At 47.2% G+C, this 19858-nt stretch overlaps 1 protein-coding gene across 1 annotated transcript; it reads right to left on the bottom strand.

Moving 5' to 3' along the window:
• Positions 1–12689: 12689 nt before the first annotated feature.
• Positions 12690–16459, bottom strand: LOC118634315 (C-C motif chemokine 14-like). Its single transcript, XM_036268763.1, has 3 exons — positions 16309–16459; positions 13385–13499; positions 12690–12957 (listed from the first exon to the last, which is right to left on the bottom strand). The coding sequence occupies exons 1-3, from the start codon at positions 16397–16399 to the stop codon at positions 12876–12878; spliced, it is 288 nt and encodes a 95-aa protein (XP_036124656.1). The 5' UTR covers positions 16400–16459; the 3' UTR covers positions 12690–12875.
• Positions 16460–19858: the final 3399 nt, after the last annotated feature.

Here is a 19858-nt window from a genome sequence, read left to right as displayed (position 1 = left end):
TTCAGTTTTCCCCAAGTATGTGTGTTTCAAGGGTCAGGGCTAGAAACGTGGGCTAAGTTTATATAAAGAATTTGGGATTCCCTTTTTCTGATTTTTTTCTGGAGTTCTCACTCATTCTCTAGTAACCACTATTTCCTCAGGCTCCTTCCCCTTGTTCAGCTGGCCAGAAGACCACACATTTTTTATCAGCGTTTTCGCCAACCCTGCGGCATCCTCCACAGCAACTAGAGTTGACCTCAGGCCAAGGCCACAAAAATTGGCAACTTACCCCATCCCTGTTGCTCCAATTTTCTTTCTTTCTTTTTTTTTTTTAAGTTGATATTTTTACAGAGAAGAAGGGAGAGAGAGAAAGAAGCATTGATGTGAGAGAGAGAAACATCGATTGGCTGCTTCCTGAACAACCCCTACTGGGGATCGAGCCCCAAGTCCATGTATGTGCTCTGACTGGGAATCGAACCCGGACATCTCAGGCCATGGGATGACTCTCAATCTACTGAGCCACACTGGCTGGGGATATAGCTTTTATTCTTGATCTTCTCATTTATAACACTATTCCTTTTCCACCAGCTTCTTTTCCTCTTTTATAATCTGCAATATGAGAACTGAAAATGTCATCTTGCCTTTACCAGTGAGAACCTGGGGGCTCAAGCATTCTTCCTCTGGGAGGGGACCCCATTAGAGCTGAATCTCTACCGTGAGCCAGGTGCAGTACTGGGCACTTTACATATGCTAACTGGTGTGATTCTCCTAATAACCTGCAATTGTGGGTTTGTTTTTGTTTTTGTTCTCCATTTTATAGCAACAACAAAACAAACAAAACAAAAAACAAAAAATCCCAAAGCTGAGAGAGGTTGAATATTTTGTACATCAACACACAAACAGACTCTAAATTCTCATATCTTTAAAAATCCTCCCTTGAATCCATACCTGCTTCTGGCTCTTGCCCTAGATTTTGCTTTTCTTCACAAAAAAGTTTTTTGGAAGAGTTGTCTTTATATAGTCCTATTCCCCACTTCCACAAGGTCCATTCTGTCTCCTACCCCCTTGGGTTAGGTTGGGTTTCTATCACCACTTCCCACTGAGACTGCTCCTCAAAGCCACTGATGACCTTTATGGGCCAAATTCAATGGCCATTTCTCTATTCTTCCTTTATCTCTTGGCAGTACTCACCACTTTTGACTACTTTCTTTTTCTTGAATTATTTTCTTCTCTTTGCTCACAGGTTACCACGCTCTCCCGGTTTTCTTGCTATCTCACTAGCCATCCCTCCATTCCATTTGTGTGTCACTTCATCTCTGTTCTATTTCTAAATATTTGGATGCCCCTGGACCCATTTCTCATTACGCATTACCCACTACACACTCTCCCCAGCTGACCCTGTCTGGTCCCACGACGTTTTGTCTCCAGCTTTATTTTCCCCTGCATTCCAGACTCACAGAGCCAACTATTTACCCAACATGGTCACAGAGACACATAACCAGATCTTAAAGTTAACATGGGTCAAACAGAACTGAGCCCACCCCCTAACCTGCGAATCCTCCCATACTGTCCGAGTTCGGTAAGTCGCACCGTCTAAGCAAGCCCAGGTTTTTCTCCGAACAGACCCGCCTCGTTATATCGCTTCACTCTACTGTGCTGTGCAGATCTTGTGGTTTTTTACAAACTGAAGTGTGGCAACACTGCAGTGAGCAGGCCTATCGGCACCATTTTTCCAACAGCACTTACTCACTTTGTGTCTTTGCGTCACATTTGGTAATTCTTGTTTTGTTTTGTCAATTCTCACCCAAGGAAAAATTTCCATTGGTTTTTAGATAGAGTGAAAGGGAGGGAGGGAGGGGAGGAGAGAGAGAGACAGAGAAACATCGATGTGAGAGAGACACATTGATTGGTTGCCTCCTGCAGAACCCCAACGAGGGCCAGGGACCAAACCTGCAACCGAGGTATATGCCCTTGACTGGGAATCAAACGTGTGACCCTTTGGTCCACAGGCCAACACTCTAACTTCTGAACCAAACCAGCCAGGGTACATTTGGTAATTCTTGCAATATTTCACCTTTTCATTTTTTTAATTTATATTATTTATTTTTAATCCTCCCTCAAGGATAGTTTTTCATTTATTTTCAGATAGAGTGGGAGGGAGGGAGAAAGAGAGAGAGAGAGAAACATCAATAAACGTCAATGTGAGAGAGATACATCGATTGGCTGCCTCCCGCATGACTCCAGCCAAGGCCAGGGATAGAACTGCAACCGAAGTACGTGCCCTTGACCAGAATCGAATGTATGACTCTGGTCCATGGGCCAATGCTCTAAGCACTGAGCCAAACCAGCCAGGGCTCTCCTTTTCATTATTATTATATTTGTTATGGTGATCTGTGACCAGTGATCCTTGATGTTACTATCATAATTATTTTGATAAACATTGTGTGTGTTTTTACTGCTCCACTAACGAGTCATTTCCCCTCTCCCCACTTCTCCTTGTGCCTCCCTGTTCTCTAAGACACAACAATATTGAAATTAGGCCAACTGATAGTGTTCAAGTGAAAGAGAGAGAGTTACATGTCTCTCACTTTAAATAAAAAGCTAGAAATGATTAAGCTTCGCGAGGAAGATATGCTGAAAGCCAAGACAGCAAAAAACTAGCTCACACACCAAACAAACAAGTTGTGAGTGCAAAGGAAAAGTTCTTGAAGGGACTTAAAAGCGCTACACTAGTGAACCCATGAATGATAAGAAAGTGAAACAGCCTTATTTCTGATGTGAAGAATGTTTTAGTGGCTTGGATAGAAGATGGAACCAGCCACAACATTCCCTTAACCCAAAGCCTAGTCCAGAGCAAGATCCAAAATCCCTTCAACTCCGTGAAGGTAAGAGAGGTGAGGAGGCTGCAGAAGAAAAGTGTGAAGCTAGCAGAGTCGGTTCATGAGGTTTAGGAAAGAAGCCGTCTCTGGGACATAAAAGTGTAAAATGAAGCAAGTGCTGATTGGAAGCTGCAGCAAACTGTGCAGAAGATCTGGCTAAGCTCACCAACGAAGGTGGCTACGCTAAATAACCTATCTTTCAATGTAGATGAAACAGCTTTATGTTGTCTGAAGATGTCATCTGGGACTTTCATAGCTAGAGAGGAGAAGTCAATGCCTGGCTTCAAACATTTAAAAAAAAATTTTTCCCCCTTTTATTGATTTTAGAGAGAGAGGAAGGGAGAGGAAGAGAGAGATAGAAATATCAATGAGAGAGAACATCAATTGGCCGCCTCCTGCATGTCCCCTATTGGGGATTTAGCCCACAACCTGGGCATGTGCCCTGACCGGGAATCGAATCGGCGACCTCTTGGTACATGGGTCAATGCTCAACCACTGAGCCACACTGGCTAGGTGGCTTCAAAGCTTTTAAGGACAGGCTGACTCTCCTGTTAGGGGCTAATGTATCTGGTGAATAAGTTGAAAATCCTAGGGCCCTTAAGAATTATGCTCAGTCTATTCTGCCTGTGCTCTATAAATGGAACAACAAGGCCTGGATTTCGGCACATCTGTTTACAGCATGGTTCACTGAATATTTTAAGCTCCTTTCAGAATATTACTGCTCATTGACAATGCACCTGGTCACCCAGGAGCTCGGATGGAGATGTACAACGAGATTAATGTTGTTTTCATACCTGCTAACACAACATCCTCTACGGTCTATAGATCAGGGAGCAATTTTGATTTTCAAGTCTTATTATTTAAGAAATACATTCAGCCCAGCCAGTGGCTCAGTGATTGAGCGTCGAACCATGAACCAAGAGGTCACCGGTTTGATTCCCGGTCAGGGCACATGCCCGGGTTGTGGGCCCGATCCACAGTGGGTGGCATGCAGGAGGTGGCCAATCGATGTTCTCTCTTATCGATGTTTCTATCTCTCTCTCCCTTTCTTTCAAAAATGAATATAGAAAAAAAAAACAAACAAAAAAACACATTCAAAAGGGTATGGCTGCCAAAGATAGAGATTCCTCTGACAGATTGGGGCAAAGTCAATTGAAAACCTAATGGTAATGATTAGCCATTCTAGATGCTATTGAAAACATTAGTGGTTCATGGGAAGAGGTCAAATATTAACATTAACAGGAGTTTGGAAGAAATTGATTCACTCATGGAGGACCTTGAGGGGTTCAAGACTTCAGTGGAGGAAGTAACACAGAGGTGGTGGAAATAGCAAGAGAACCTGAATCGGAAGTGGAGCCTGAAGATGGGACTAAAGTGCAGCAATCTCAGGAAACTTGAATGGCTGAGGAGTTGCTTCTTACGGATGAGCCAAGTGGCTTCTTGACATGGAATTGGCTCCTGGTGAAGATGCTGTGAAGATTGTCGAAATGGCAACAAAGAATTTAGACCGGTACATAAACTTAGCTGATAAAGCACTGGCAGGGTTTGAGAGGGGTGACTCCAGATTTGGGAGGAGTCCTGTGGCTAAAATGCTACCAAACAGTGTTGCAGGCTACAATCATTGTGAAAGGAAGAGCCAGTTGATACAGGAAATGTCTTTGTTGTCTTATCTGAGAACTGGCCACAAGCACCCCAACCTTCAGCAACCACCACCCTGATTAGTCAGCAGCCATCAACGTGGAGACGAGACCCTCCACCAGCAAAAACATTGCAACTTGCTGAAAGCTCTGATTATGGTTAGAATTTTTTAGCAATAAATTATTTTAAAAATCAGATATATACATTTATTTTTAGACACAATGCTATTGCACACTTAGTGGACTACAGTATAGTGTAAACATAACTTTTACATGCATGGGGAAACTAAAAAATTCATGGGACCTACTTTATTGTGATATTTGCTTTATTGCAGTGATCTGGAACCTAACCCACAATATCTCCAAGGTATGCCTGTATGTCTTTTCAATTTTCTCCCCCAAACAGTTTCCTAATATGTTCACTGTCTGCTACCTCCACCACTTCCTCCCTGGCCCACGCCACTGTCATCTAGCTTGGACTGCTGTGGGGGTCTCCCCCACTCCTCAGAAATCCATGTCTGCGCAGCAGCCATTTTTCTCTTTAAACATGGAAATCAGATGATCTCACTTGGCTGCTTTAAAAAAGTCCTCAATGGCTTTCCACCTCTCTTGAAATAAATCGCACACTCCTCACCCTGGCTGACAACGTCCTTACTATTGACCAGCTTTTGCCTTTCTCACTACTCATTCTGCACACTCCAGCCACACTGGTCCACGCACCAGGCTAGTTCCGCCAGGGCTTCTGCACGGCTGTGCCTGCTGCCTGGGAAAGTCGCCTCCCCTGACCCTCACATGGCTGATTCGCTCCAGTCATCAGCTCTCAGGTTGCATGTCACCTCCTCCGCAAGGCCTTTAATCATCACTCTATCTAAAGTAGCCACCCCATCATGCCCCGGATCTTGAGAACTGCTTGGGAGTTATTTCAGTTTTCCACTCAACAGTCTAGGGGACTTCAGAGCTTCCCCAAGACTTCTGTGAATCCCCAAGGACTTCACCTCTTTCTCGACCTCAAATTCGTCATTCTGGGGGTGCTGGCCTTGTCTCACAGCTATGTTAACCTCGATGGACAGTTATCTCCCTTGTCACTGTCCCCCAAGCCACTCACATTAAGTATTTCAGGAGCTAAATAATTGAGGGAACTTTTGAGGGCTCCAGGGAGGAGGGAGGTCCTCCTGTTCGCTTGATGGTCCCCAGCTCCTTCTCCAAGTCCGTTCTCTCCCCTCCTCTGGCTTTTAAAGGCAAAACAGTCTCTCCTCTTTGTTCACTTACCCTGAAGTCTTGGCCCCTGTCTGTAACCAGGTCCTGGGGCGTTTTCTTGCCTTACCTGGGGTGACTGACACATTTTCTTAACAAAAGTTGTTTCCTCCCCGGGAGGGATTCTTGTTCTAACTGCTAAGAGAATAACAATGTTTTAGTGTCTCTGTAAAGAGGCAGAGTTGGGATTTGAACCTAGATTTTTCTGTCTGAGTATGGAGCCAGTGCTTTTAAATCATTACGTCAACTGTGTCCCCCAAATGCTAATGCAGGCTGCTGATGACTCTCAGTGGTTGCTCATACACACGTGCACGCACACATGTACTTTCTAGCAAGGGAAATATATGTTCATCTGGCCCATCTCAGAAGGTTGTTCTGAAGGTCAAACACCATTTCTTACAAGCCTGCCAGAGCTAGCCTCAGGACATCTGGTCACCTGGTCCAAATTCTCATGGTGTATTAGATGACAGCATAAAGGGGGGACAGCCCCCTGGACACCAGGTAAAATGCTCATTGTACCACCCAGAGTTGCTTCCTCACCTTTCCCTCCTGTCCCACCCACTGGTTGCTCCGTGTTGCTGTGCGTAGCCTTCACCCAGCCTGAGCTGCCCCTTTCTCTCACAAAGGACTGAAAAAGCACACTATTCTAGCCTGTATTTTTTATCCCCTCCTAACTGATTATGCATGTTCCACCAGCTGACAGTCATGTAAGCTGTTTGGGTGTAGGGTTATGTGGGTGAGGTCTTCTTTGCTTTAGAATAATCAGGACTGGGAGACCCCTATGTGTCAACAAAATGAGGAGTGTGTGTGTGTGTGTGTGTGTGTGTGTGTGTTTAAAGACAGGCATCTGTCTACTTAGAAAGGACAGGAATAGCTCTCTTTAAGAACAGTTGAATGCACCCAAGAAAAGTACTTCTGGTTCTGAACCATTAGGATTTTCTGGCAAACTTTATAATGTTGTGGGAGGAGGATTTGATTTTGTATGTAGACTTTCAATTTGTTTTTCAGACTGCCATATTAATGCTGAACACCAAGAAAATGATGCCATTTTGTTTTATGTCCTGTAGGTCTCTGAACTCTCATTCCCTGATTTTGACCCTGGTGCTACCTTGGTTGTACGTGTTGAACTTGTTCTGGCTCCTAGGTCAACCCTAGCCTGGTCACACCTCCATGTTCACTTTGGTCTCTGCAAGCAAAGGCCCGGACCTGACTCCATTATTATTTGTTAGTGGTCTGTCATCCCTGGGCTGTGAGCTGCTGGAGGGAGGAGTTTGATCCTTTTCAGCTGAAACCCATCAGTTTTGATAGAAAGGAGGATGGAGAAAAATTCCTGGATCAAGGAAGTGAAGCTCACAGCCCAGGAAGGAGGAAAGCACTCAGCACTGGCCCCCTGTGGAGGGACAAGGGCAGACAGAGCCTTGGTTGATGGGTCATTGTACAAGTCAAAGTGCTTTTGGCACAAGTAACGGAAACCAAGATCCGTTAACTCTGGCTAACATAAACAAGAAGGGGGATACCCAGATTCCCATGGACGGATGAATGGATAAACAAAGTGGAATGTTATTAAGCTTTAAAAAGGAAGGAAATTCTGACTCACGATATAACATGGATGAACCTTAAAGACATAGGCTAAATGAAATAAGCCAGTCACAAAAGAACAGATACTGTATGTTTCCACTTACCTAGAGTAGTGAAGTTCGTAGAGACAGAAAGTAGAGTAATGTTCACTCGGGGCCGGGGGAGGGAGGAATGGGTTAGTGTCTAATGGGTACAGTTTCTTTCTTTCGGTTTTGGATGATACAAAAGTTTAGAGAGGATAGTGGTGATGGTTGCACAACAGTGTGAATGTGCCTAATACCACTGAGCTGGTACACTTAAAATTTTACACTTAAAAGTGGTATGTATGTTTTACCAGACAAACCAGAATTGACCTAAACCAACAAAAAGTTATTCCAGAGGTGTTAAATGCCACCATGACCCTTGGGAAGAACGCTGGGGCAGCTCATTGAATTGAAAGAGTAACTGGCCCTGGCCGGTTTGGCTCAGCGGTTAGAGCGTCGACCTGCGGTCCTGAGAGACCCGGGTTCGGTTCCCGCTAAGGGCGCGTACCTCGGTTGCAGTTTGTCCCCGGCCCTGGTCAGTCGTGCGAGTGGCAGCCACTCGATGTGTTCCTTTCACATCGATGTTTCTCTCTCTCTCTCTGTTCCTCTCTCTCCCTTCCACTCTACCTGAACAAAAAAATGGGAAAATGTCCTCTGGTGAGGATAAAAAAAATAAAATAAAAAAAGAAAGAGTAACTGAACCCAGAGAGTGTGGCTCAGTGGTTGAGCTTTGCCCCATGGACTGAGAGGTCCCGGTTCTATTGCCAGTCAGGGCACATACCGGATTGCGGGCTCAATCCCCAGTGGGGGGCATGCAGGAGGCAGCCAGTCGATGTTTCTCTCACACATCAGTATTTCTATTTCTCCTTTCCTCTCTCAAAAAAAAAATCAACAAAAATATGTTTTTTTTTAAAAAAAAAAAGACTAGCCACGTCTCTACGCCTTGAGTGGGAGACAGGAAACACAGTAGCTCCAAGGACTTCAGTGCAAGAGTTCATAGACTGCTTCCCATGGGATGCTGCTCCAACAACCATCTATATGTTTCTCTGGTCCAAATTTCATCTCTCTCAGAGAGATTATGAATGGCTAGTTGTGGTCAGATGGCCATCAGGGTAGATTAGTTTCCGTTAGTGGGGTGGTGGCAGGCTCATGTATGATTACTGGTGACCATTAGGGGGAATTATGGGTTGGTTTACCAGAATCCAAGTCATTGGCCGGTTTTCAGAATGATCACATTACCAAATTTATTCGTCTCTCTTAATTATATATCTTTAATTGCCTGACTTTTGTTTTGTCTCCACAACAATATTTTGGGGAATGTTAACTCTTGTCTAGTCAGCTTCCTGCTGTTGAGCTGGAGACAGAAATGTAGAAGAAGGGAAGATTGAGTACGTATGTCTGGCCTTGGGGTCATGTAAACTCCCAGGCCCCAACCTTGACAAAATGCTCAGGGGAATGTTGAGAAGCTCAACATCTCACTCCTTTGATGGCAAAGCCATCTGTAAGCAGGGACGGATAACAGCTGGTGGCAAAGAGCCGGTGGTCTCAAGAACACCATTTGGGCCCTGGCCAGTTTGGCTCAGCGGTTAGAGCGTCGGCCTGCGGTCCGGAGAGACCCGGGTTCGGTTCCCGCTAAGGGCACGTACCTCGGTTGCAGTTTGTCCCCGGCCCTGGTTGGTTGTGTGGGTGGCAGCCACTCGATGTGTCCCTTTCGCATCGATGTTTCTCACTCTCTCTCCCACTCTCTCTCCCTTCCTCTCTCTCCCTCCCACTCTATCTGTATAAAAAAAAAAAAAAGAACACCATTTGGTTGATCTGTGTTTTGGGCAGGCCATTTTCTCTTTCTTGAAGTCTGAACTCATTGCATGGGCCTGCCTGACCTTCCTAAAGGGCATCGTTGTCCCCTTCCACACAGTGACATTCAGGTCCTTTGTTCTCAAAGCACAGTTTACACAGACCAGGGGCACACCCCAAATATTTATACAGGTAGAGTTGGGCTTGACTGCACGCCAAGGGTGGCCCCGGGGAGAAAAGAAGGGCTGGGGCAGCGGAAGGCAGGCGTGTGGAAGGACTGAGTTTTTTCCTCATAAATGATGGCAGAGGCAGGGGTAGGGAGCGGGCCCAGCAAACCTTGTTCTCCATAGCTCCAAGCATCCTATAGCTCTAAAACCTTTCAACCCCTTTCCTCTTTTCCACAGACTTTGTTTAGATCTAGGCCGGGGAATAAAGATGGGGGTCAGAAAACCCCAAATGGCACACCTGGGCATCCCACTGGGATTCCTCTTGGCTGCCATGACAGTCCCAGCAGTCTGTGTCACACTGCCAGGAAGAGGTGTCTAGGTTCAGACTCCTCAATCCTGAGCTTAGCCCCAAACATCACTGGGTTGGCCTCTCCAACACCCTTTGTTCCGCTTTTCCAGGGAGGAGGCTGTTCTCACCCACTTGTCTTGCCTGCCTCTTCGTCATACACCTTTATTGTTTATCTTGTTACTTCCTTTGCTCCTCTTCCTAAAGGCTCATTCCTTGGGACTTCTTTTTTTTATCCTCACCTGAGGACACCTTTCCATTTTTTTGTTCAGATAGAGTGGGAGGGAGAGAGAGGAAGACAGAGAGAAACATCGATGTGAAAGGGACACATCGAGTGGCTGCCACCCGCATGACCAACCAGGGCCGGGGACAAACTGCAACCGAGGTACGTGCCCTTAGCGGGAACCGAACCCGAGTCTCTCCCGACCATAGGCCGACGCTCTAACCGCTGAACCAAACCGGCCAGGGCGGGACTTCTGATGTAACCTTGACCCAGCTTCCCAGAACTGCCCAACACCAGGAAGATCTGGACCACAGCCCAGCTCTACTTACAAAGGGGAGAGTTTGAAGATAGTGGCTAAGTCGGCAGGAGGGGGAGAGGCCCCAGGGATGATGGCAGACCTGACAGCGCCCTTGGCGTCACCTCCCATCAGTCGCCTGGTTCCCCTCATTGCTGCCCTCCAGGGACAGGTGGACTCACTTGGCTGGATGTGGAAAGCAGAAATAATGGTGAGGATGATTATGAAGAGAAAGAGGACAGCCAGGGAGATCTTTGACCTCTCAGTGGGGTAGTTCAGCCTCAGGGGAGGACAGAATGGATGTCCTTGCTGCTAGTTGTTCCCTCTCTGACCTCTTAGCGCTCGGGACTCTGACCACTTTAGAGCAGGTGGAGGAGAAACAACGGGCCTCCTGCAGTGCGCGGACAGGGAGGGCGGTGGGGGCGGGGCCTGGTGCCAAATTGAATTCAGTAAGATTTGAATTCGTGTGAAGGCAAGAACAGAAAGGAAGTATGTGGCGGACCATGCATATCTTACTTTACTTAATCCTCAGAGCTGTGAAGTATAAATCATGAACCCCATTTGACAAGTGAGGCGTTGCGGCTTAGAGAGGTTAAGTAAATGTCCAAGGTCACGTGGGTAGGAGGCAGCTGGGCAGTACTGAAAACCAGACCCATGTGATCCCACCATGTCACCTGCCAACATCTGTATGTGGGGGGAGACGGAGGGAGGGCTGAAGTGCCCCCTTCCCCCGGTGGTGGTCTTTGGGAGGATTAGAGTAAACACAGACCGAGGCAAGAGTAGGGTTTAGTGGTCTCAAAATGACCTCCCCCCATCTGCTGTCCAAGGACACATGATTGAACTTGCTCTTCATGTCACAGATTATGCTACTAATACTCCAAAAAGACAATGTGCCTGGCCCTTGGGTTTTCATTTTTTTTACTGAGGTGTTGGCTAACTTGTCGATATTTTCATTTATCCCTTTGGACCTTGGACTCTAAACCAGCTTTAGGTTTTAGTTGCTAATCCCCCCTGAGTGCCTCTAGTATGGGTTTATCCAATCCGCCACCATAGCCAAACATGGCCAGTAGAGGGCGCTCTAACACAGTGAGCCCGACACCCCGAGTTCCAGCTTCTGCCCTTTGGCTTTGGCTAAGGCTGGACCTGCCCCTCAGCATCCTCTCTTCAGACTGCCGCAGGACCCGGTCCCAGGTGGAGGGCAGCATTCAGAGAAGAGATGGAACGCATAGGGGATTTTGCTGCTGATGAGCATTAGAGGCATGGAGCGGGAGTGTTTCAGGAGACGAGAGTAGTGGGCGGCAAGGGCAGAACAGGGAATATGCAGATCCTCCTGGGCTTGCTGTTTGGCGTGACTGCTCATAAGCAGGGAAAAACGTACAATGCAATTCATCCTGGTGGGTTCGAGGCAGGTAGTGAAGGTGTGGCTTTTTAGGAGGGTAAGGAGTGTACGTATATGGGGCACCCTTGCCCTCTGTTTGTGGAGGCAAGAAGGTCTGAGGAAACCTGGTTGTATCTTTGCCATGCAGTCCACCGCCTGGCCCTCGTCTCTGGAGGGCTGGAGGCCAGGGGAGAGTGGCTATGGTTCCTCCACTGGGCATGCCCCTACTCCCAGTACTAGAGCTCCTCCTTGAACCCTGAACATGGGTCTGAGAGCCTCTGCGGGCAGCTGGATGTCATTCTTGGAGCATAAGTCTGCTCTTTCTTCCATCCATCCATCCATCCATCCATCCATCCACCCACCCACCCACCCACCCACCCATCCACTCATCCATCCATTTCCCGAGTATGTGGTACGGACTAGGCTTTCTGGAGGACACAAAACCGAGTAAAACAATGTAGTACAACCTGATACATGTAAGCGGATGAGGAAGAGCTGGATAAAATATGTCCAGGAACCATTCCTATCCCAGAAGGCAGTGAATAAAGGCCTTGGGAGCAGCAAAGAAAAAGGACTGTGGCGTTGTACTGCTACGGAGAGGCCTTTATGAAGATTTACTGCAAACCAGGTGATAATTCGTAGCTTTACACTTGTAAAACCGAAATAAGATAATGCACCTGGAAGGCACTAAAAAAATGGCATCTGTTCTTATTGTGGTTATTTATTGTGCAAAGGTGGTCTTTACACTGAGTGTCTTTATCACTTTCTGCTCAGTGTCCCACCACCCACCTTGCAGGCCTGACACTTTTTTTTTTTTTTTTGCACCAGATTCTGGCCAAACTTTCACAGAGCGAGGTTTGATGCTGAAGGCGCCACCCTAGGCTGGGCTCCCCAGTGTCTCAGTGCTAATGGGTAAACTCAGCAGAAATGAATGAGGGCAGGAGGGCATTACTGATTTTTATTTATTTACTTTTATTTTTAATTTGTTTTTATTGATTTTTTAAAGACAGAGGAAGGGAGAGAGAGATAGAAACATCAATGTGAGAAACATTTGATCGGCTGCCTCCTGCACCCCCCCTACTGGGGATTGAGCCCTCAACCAGGCATCAAACCAGTACCTCTCAGTCCATGGGAAGATGCTCAAACCACTGAGTCACATTGTGGGGGTTGGAGGGCATGAATGATCTTTAATTCAAGGCAGGGCAGCTCCCAGGGGGTGGCTGGGGCTGAGAATTGGGAGCGGGGGTGGGGAGGGGACCCTGGCCTATTCTCTGTAAGATTCCGAGCTGCAGCCTTCCCCACTGCTTCTGGGTCGCTCAGGTCTACTCCAGCTCCTTGATGTAGTCCTGGACCCAGTCATCACTGGGGTTGGCACAGATGGGGTAGCCCTTCTGGGTGATGAAGCTATGGAGCAAGAGGGAGAGGTTAGGAACCGAGGGTCAGCAGCTGGGAGAGAGCATGTTCTTCCTCCCCACAAGTCCCTCACCTGACCTGGACTGGTTCTCCTTCCTTTGTTAGAGGCAGCCCAAGCCAGTGTCCTTTCTGAGACACACTTGTCAGTCTCTCAGGGCCCCTAAACCCATCTAGTCTCCCTGCCCCACCCAGGAGGTACCCTTCCTCCTTCTCTTCCCTTCCCCTGATTCCTCTTCATCCATGGGGCCAGGTCCCTCCTGGCTCCCAGCCGGCTCCCAGGATGTCCCTCAGCTTCCTCTTTCCATGTCAACACACCCCAGAAGCACCCTGAGAGTCCCCATTCCACATCCTCCCTGCCCCCCTTGCCTCTGGCCCTGCTGGCTCCCTCTCTCCAGTGTGGTGTGTGGGTGCCACCTACACAATTCCAGGCTTGGAGCACAGGCTGCTGGTCTCATAATAATCTGTGATCCGTTGCCGCCGGATGGTGTGGGTAGCGTAGGTGAAGCAGCACTCCGTGGGGTGGTAAGGTCCTCCTGAGGGGAAGGCATGGAGGGAAGCTGAGATTGGGTCCCCTGTTCAAAGTGATACCCGAAAGGAGGAAGAGGGAGGGGAGGAGGAGAAAGCCCTGCAGAATTTGGAGACAGGGCTGTGGAGGGACTTGGTCCTCTAGCTCCCTCTCCTTATTGTTCCTCTGACTCCCCTTCTCCTCCTCTTCCACCAGCAATCACCCTGCTTCCTGTTCTTCACCCTCCTAGAAAGACTGGCACTTTCGGCTCGGGGTTGAAGAGCGCAAAGCCCGGGGCGGTGATCTCTGTGAGCCCACGCCATCCCCGTGGCAGGCTCCCAGAGACATCCAGATAGGAGGGATATTGGAGGAACCCTGACTAGGGATTGGGACACGTTCCATGTGGGAATACAGATCCAGCCCCTCCCAGTCCCTCCATCCTGCAAAGAGGGAAAGACGCCACCACCAAGCCCCAAGGCCAGGGTGTCAGGACACTCAGATTCTAACCCCACCTCACGTTTGCTGGTTTGTGCTCATTACCCCTTAGTTTCCTGATCAGTTTCCTCGTCTGTCAGTGAGACTAGACTCTTGGACTGGATCGGTGGATTTTACATGGAGCTTCCTGGGGCTCTGGGGACCTCAGGGACTATCTTGGAGGCACTGATGCCTTTGAGAGTGGAGTCTTTAGTACAGGACCCCACTCAACTCTTTTTCTATGCTTTACATTTTGGGTCTCTGTGTAAGATTTTGCTTGAAAAAAATGATTTCATGGTCTAATCACTTAAAAAATTTTTTTCCCCTTTATTGATTTTAGAGAGAGAGGAAGTGAGAGAAAGAGAGAGACAGAAACATTGATGAGAGAGAACATCGATTGGCCGCCTCCTGCATGCCCCCCACTGGGGATCAGGCCCACAACCTGGGCATGTGCCCTCACCGGGAATTGAACCGGCAACCTCTTGGTGAATGGGTCAATGCTCAACCACTGAGCCACACCGGCCGGACAGTCTAATAATTTTTTTTTTTTTTTTAATCACTGGGTTAGGTGATATTTCAGTAAATTTCTGATGCTGAAATTCCGTGGCTCTTGTGGGAGGTATAAGATGTGGACAGCAAGGCCACACCAGAAAGGGCCTTGCAGACCAAGGCTGTTTCAAACAAGCACATGCTATGGTTATGGGTGAAGGGGATGGGGGTGTGCACGCCATGACCAAGCTGGACAGAAAGGTGAGTGTGCATGGCAATGCCTCAGGGGTCACCACGGGTGCTGGACACTTGGGTGGAAGGGACAGGCCTGGTCCTGTTGCCCAGTACCATCCAGACAGCACCCTTGCTCTCCGAAGATGGAATCCGGATCCCCCGGTCCCGGGACCCGCGCCCATGGTATTCCTCGGAGCTGATGAACAACTTTTCAGAGAGGCAAATCGAACTGTCCAGATCCCCATTAACCTTAGACTACCTTCATTTCAACAAGCTTCTATGATTTCCCTCAGTTTTTGAAAAGGAAACGAGGCAAAATAGAAGGGTGAGGAATAGTAATTTTTTAAAATCCTCTCCCGAGGATATTTTTACATTTATCTTCAGATAGAGTGGGAGGGAGGGAGAGAGAGAGAGAGAGAAGCATCGATGTGAAAGAGACACCTTAATTGGTTGCCTCCTGCACGACCCCAACTGGGACCAACCACAACCAAGGTATGTGCCCTTGGTTGTAATCGAACCCGGGACTCTTTGGTCCACAGGCCGAAGTTCTAACCACTGAGCCAAACCAGACAGGGCTAAGGATATGTTTTTATTGATTTTTAGAGAGAGAGGAAGATTTTGCTTGAAGAAAAGTTTTGATGGTCTAAAAGTATTTTTAAATTTGAGGAAGAGAGAAACACACACACACACACACACACACACACACACACACACACATCGATATAAGAGAGAAACATTGATAAGTTGCCTCCAGTAAGTGCCCCGACCAGGGATCAAACCTGCAAACTAGGTGTGTATTGCCCTGACCTGGAATCAAACCCACAACCTTTTTGATGCACGAACGACACTCCAACAACTGAGCCACCTGGCTGGGGTGGGTGAGGAATAGTTAGGTTGTGCATAAAGGCAGCTCATCCTAAGAAATAAGCTTATAAAAAGGTGGCTTGGCCCTGGCCGGTTTAGCTCAGCGGTTAGAGCGTCGGCCTGCAGACCAGAGAGACTCAGGTTCGGTTCCTGCTAAGGGCACGTACCTCGGTTGCAGTTTGTCCCCGACCCCAGTTGGGGTTGTGTGGGTGGCAACCAGTCGATGTGTCCCTTTCACGTCGATGTTTCTCTCTCTCTCTTCCTCCCTCTCTCCCCCTCACTGTATCTGAAGATAAATGCAAAAATGTCCTTGGGTGAGAATAAAAAAAAAAAGATGGTTTAGGCGGGACCCTCACCCCTGTCGCATCCCCTGCGGGCCGGGCCAGACCTAACCATTGCTGCCCTCAGGGGTGCAGGGCTGACCCCGGGAGCAGGCTGGCCCACATCTCAGGAGGCAAATGGACCAAACGTCCCTGAGGGGCTCCGAGCACTGCTCCTCAGTCTCTCTGGGGATAATGTCCCCCGCATGGGGTGGGCCACTTTTTTTGCTTAATGGCAAAGAGAGAAGACTTGAGGGGGTGGAGAAGCGGCTGGCCTCACTCCATGGCCTCGGCAGGAACAGGGACTGGTCCTGGGGAGGGTGGAATGAAGCCAGTTGAAGAGAACGCCAGGTCTCCTTGCAGAGCTTCTCCCCCGCCTCCAACTCCCAGCAGCCTCACTCCTGCTCATTTCCCCGCAGGGACCAGGTTGGAAGGAAGAAATGGTGGTGCACTCACGTGAGGAGGATTTAGTCTTGGCCCCTAGGACGATGGTGATGAGGAGGAGGACGACGAGGAAGAAGGAGATGACAGCCACGGAGAGCTTCATGCTCCTGCGGACAGAGCCACTGCCGGAGGAGAGCTGGCCTGGCTGGGGCTTCCGAGGCTCCGGGCTGAGGAAGTGTTGAGAAATGATTACTGAGGCAGAACATCCTTTAAAGAAAGGGAACTAAGATTTCAGAGGGAAGTAGAAAGCAGTGGACGCCTCAGCGATTTTGCATCCTGCACACTCATTGAGGGTGGAGCGAAGGAAGCAGGCAGAGTCAGGATTTCAGGAGGGAGATGGCCTTCGATCCCCAGTGGGAACACATGTAACCCTTTGCTACGAGCCCTCCATTGGGTGTGGACCATGAGCACAGGGGCTGGGGGGCGGGGCCACCGTCTCAGACTTGGCAAAGGATCTCAAGGCTGGGACGCGTCCTGTGCCCAGGTCCAGTTCCAGGCCTCAGAACAAAGCTCCTTCTGCTCATCTGAAGATCAGAGGAGATTTTGGGGTAACAGGATGAGGTCTGGAGGACTCTCTTTTTTATATTCTCACCTGAGGACATTTTTCCATTTTTTATTCAGATAGAGTGGGAGGGAGAGAGAGGGAGAGAGAGAGGGAGAGAGGGGGGGGGAGAGAGAGAGAGAGAGAGAGAGAGAGGGAGAGAGAGACACGTCGATGTGAAAGGAACAAATCGAGTGGCTGCCTCCTGCATGACCAACCAGGGCCGGGGATAAACTGCAACCAAGGTACATGCCCTTAGCGGGAACCGAACCCAGGTTTCTCTGGACCGCAGGCCGACGCTCTAACCACTGAGCCAAACCGGCCAGGGCTAATTAGTTTTTTTAATACAAATTTTAAGCACTTTTTTTTCTAGCTATTTTGCACAATTTCCAAGATTTTTAGTTTTACGAAATCAAGTTTGCTTGTCAGACTTGTTTAACCATATTTACACTTCCTCCAGTTGTATATTTCTTTTATAATTAAGCAACTTGGATAAGTAACTTTCATCACGAAAAAAATAAAATACCAACACAAGTCAAGAACTGGCCTATTTTGTTGTTTTTCCTCAAAAAGACAAAGGTTTATTTTTTCCAATTACTTGAATGTATTTATTTTAGGTTGCTGAGAAAATATCTGCTTTTTATCAAAGTGACTAAAGTCAAGAGTGAGAGTTCCTCTTCCGACGTCCACCTCTCCGTGCAGTGTCAGTGTTACTTGGGAATTTTTAGAAATGCTGATTCTATTGTCATTATTTGCAGATGACATGATACTGTACATAGAAAACCCCAAAGACTCCACCAAAAGCTTACTAGACTTAATAAATGAATTTGGCAAAGTAGCAGGATACAAAATTAACGTCAAGAAATCGATAGCATTCTTATACACCAATGATGAACTCACAGAAAGAGAAACTAAGCAAACAATCCCATTTACCATTGCGGCAAAAAAATTAAGATACCTAGGAATAAACTTAACCAAAGAAATAAAGGACCTATTCGCAGAAAACTACAGGTCTTTAAAAAAAGAAATAGAGCAAGATGTAAAAAAGTGGAAGCACATACCCTATTCATGGATTGGGAGAATTAACATCATTAAAATGTCCATATTACCCAAAGCAATCTATAGATTCAACGCAATCCCCATCAAAATACCAACGGCATACTTCACAGAATTAGAACAATTACTTCAAAAGTTCATATAGAACCAAAAAAGGCCTCGAATAGCCACAGCAATCTTGAAAAGGAAGAACAAAGTTGGAGGGATCACAATACCAGATTCCAGGTTATACTACAAAGCCACCATAATCAAAACAGCCTGGTACTGGCACAAGAACAGGTATATAGACCAGTGGAACAGAATAGAGAACCCAGAAATGGACCCAAGGCAATTTGCTCAATTAATATTTGACAAAGGTGGCAAAAGCATACAGTGGAGTAAGGACAGCCTCTTTAATAAATGGTGCTGGGAAAATTGGACAGCTACTTGCCGAAAAATGAAACTAGATCATCAACTTACACCCTACACCAAAATAAACTCAAAATGGATAAAAGACTTAAATGTAACTCATGAATCCATAAAAATCCTAGAGGAGACTGTGGGCAACAAAATCTCAGACATCATACGCAGCAGAATTTTTACTGACACATCACCTAAGGCAATAGAAACAAAGGAGAAAATGAACACATGGGACTACATCAAACTCAAAAGCTTCTGCACAGCGAAAGATACAATCATCAAAACAGAAAGGCTACCCACTGTATGGGAGAGCATAATTGCCAATGATATATCAGATAAGGGGTTAATTTCCAATACATATAGAGTGCTCATACAACTCCACAAAAGGAAGACAAAGAATCCAATTAAAAAATGGGCAGAGGAACTAAATAGACACCTCTCCAAACAGGACATACAAATGGCTAAGAGACATATGAAGAAATGTTCATCATCACTAATCATCAGAGAGATGCAAATCAAAACAACAATGAGGTATCACCTCACACCTGTCAGAATGGCCGCCATCAACAAATCATCAAACAAGTGTTGGCGAGGGTGTGGAGAAAAGGGGACTCTAGTACACTGTTGGTGGGAATGCAGACCGGTGCAGCCACTATGGAAAACAATATGGTGTCACCTCAAAAAATTAAAAATTGATCTCCCATTTGACCCAGTGATCCCACTTCTAGGAATATACCCTACGAAGCATAAAACACCAATCAGAAAGAATATATGTACCCCCATCTTTGTAGCAGCATTATTTACAATCGCTAAGATCTGGAAACAGCCCAAGTGCCCATCAGTAGACGAATGGATCAAAAAGCTGTGGTACATATACACAATGGAGTACTATGCAGCGGTAAGAAAGAAAGATCTCTTATCCTTTGAGACTACATGGAGGGACCTGGAAAGTATCATCCTAAGTGAAACAAGCCAAACAGAGAAAGACAAATTTCATATGATCTCACTGATTTGTGGAATATAATGAACATAACAGTTTGAGGAATGGGGTAGTCCCAGAGACGCGGAAGCGGGGTACAGACTGACAATCCCCTAAGGAGTGGGGAGGTGGGAGAGGGATGAACCACAGAACTTATACGCATGTTTGCATGAACAGTGGACATGGACAACAATCTGGGGAAGGGGTAGAGAGGGAAGGGGGAGGGGGGAATCAGTGGGGGAAAAAAGGAGAATCATCTGTAACAAAAATTAATCAATAAAAAAAAAATGCTGATTCTTTGGCCCCACCCAATCCTACTGAATCAGAATTTCTGGGGCTGGCACCCAGCAATCTAGTTTAACCAGCTTCCAGGTGATTTTTATGCATGTAAAGCTTCAAAAGCCCTGATCTCTACAGGTATACCTCATTTTATTGCACCTCACGGATGTTGTGCTTTTAAAAAATTGAAGACATGCCCAGCCGGTGTGGCTCAGGGGTTGAGTGTCAACCCATGCACCAAGAGGTCGCCAGTTCTATTCCTGGTTGGGACACATGCCCAGGTTGTGGGCCCAATCCCCAGTGGGGGG

This window comes from Molossus molossus, unplaced genomic scaffold (assembly GCF_014108415.1).
Source record: "Molossus molossus isolate mMolMol1 unplaced genomic scaffold, mMolMol1.p scaffold_m16_p_19, whole genome shotgun sequence".
NCBI lineage: Eukaryota > Metazoa > Chordata > Mammalia > Chiroptera > Molossidae > Molossus > Molossus molossus.
This window is presented reverse-complemented; position numbering and strand designations above follow the sequence as displayed.

What these genes read in the sequence shown, in the direction of transcription:
- LOC118634315 (XM_036268763.1), bottom strand. Translation starts at nt 16,399, where the DNA reads ATGAAGCTCTCCGTGGCTGTCATCTCCTTCTTCCTCGTCGTCCTCCTC. An exon ending in CAAGACTAAATCCTCCTCAC is followed by an intron (nt 13,500 to 16,308) that starts GTGAGTGCACCA and finishes CCTTCCCCTCAG; the next exon opens with GAGGACCTTACCACCCCACG. An exon ending in TGCTCCAAGCCTGGAATTGT is followed by an intron (nt 12,958 to 13,384) that starts GTAGGTGGCACC and finishes CTTGCTCCATAG; the next exon opens with CTTCATCACCCAGAAGGGCT.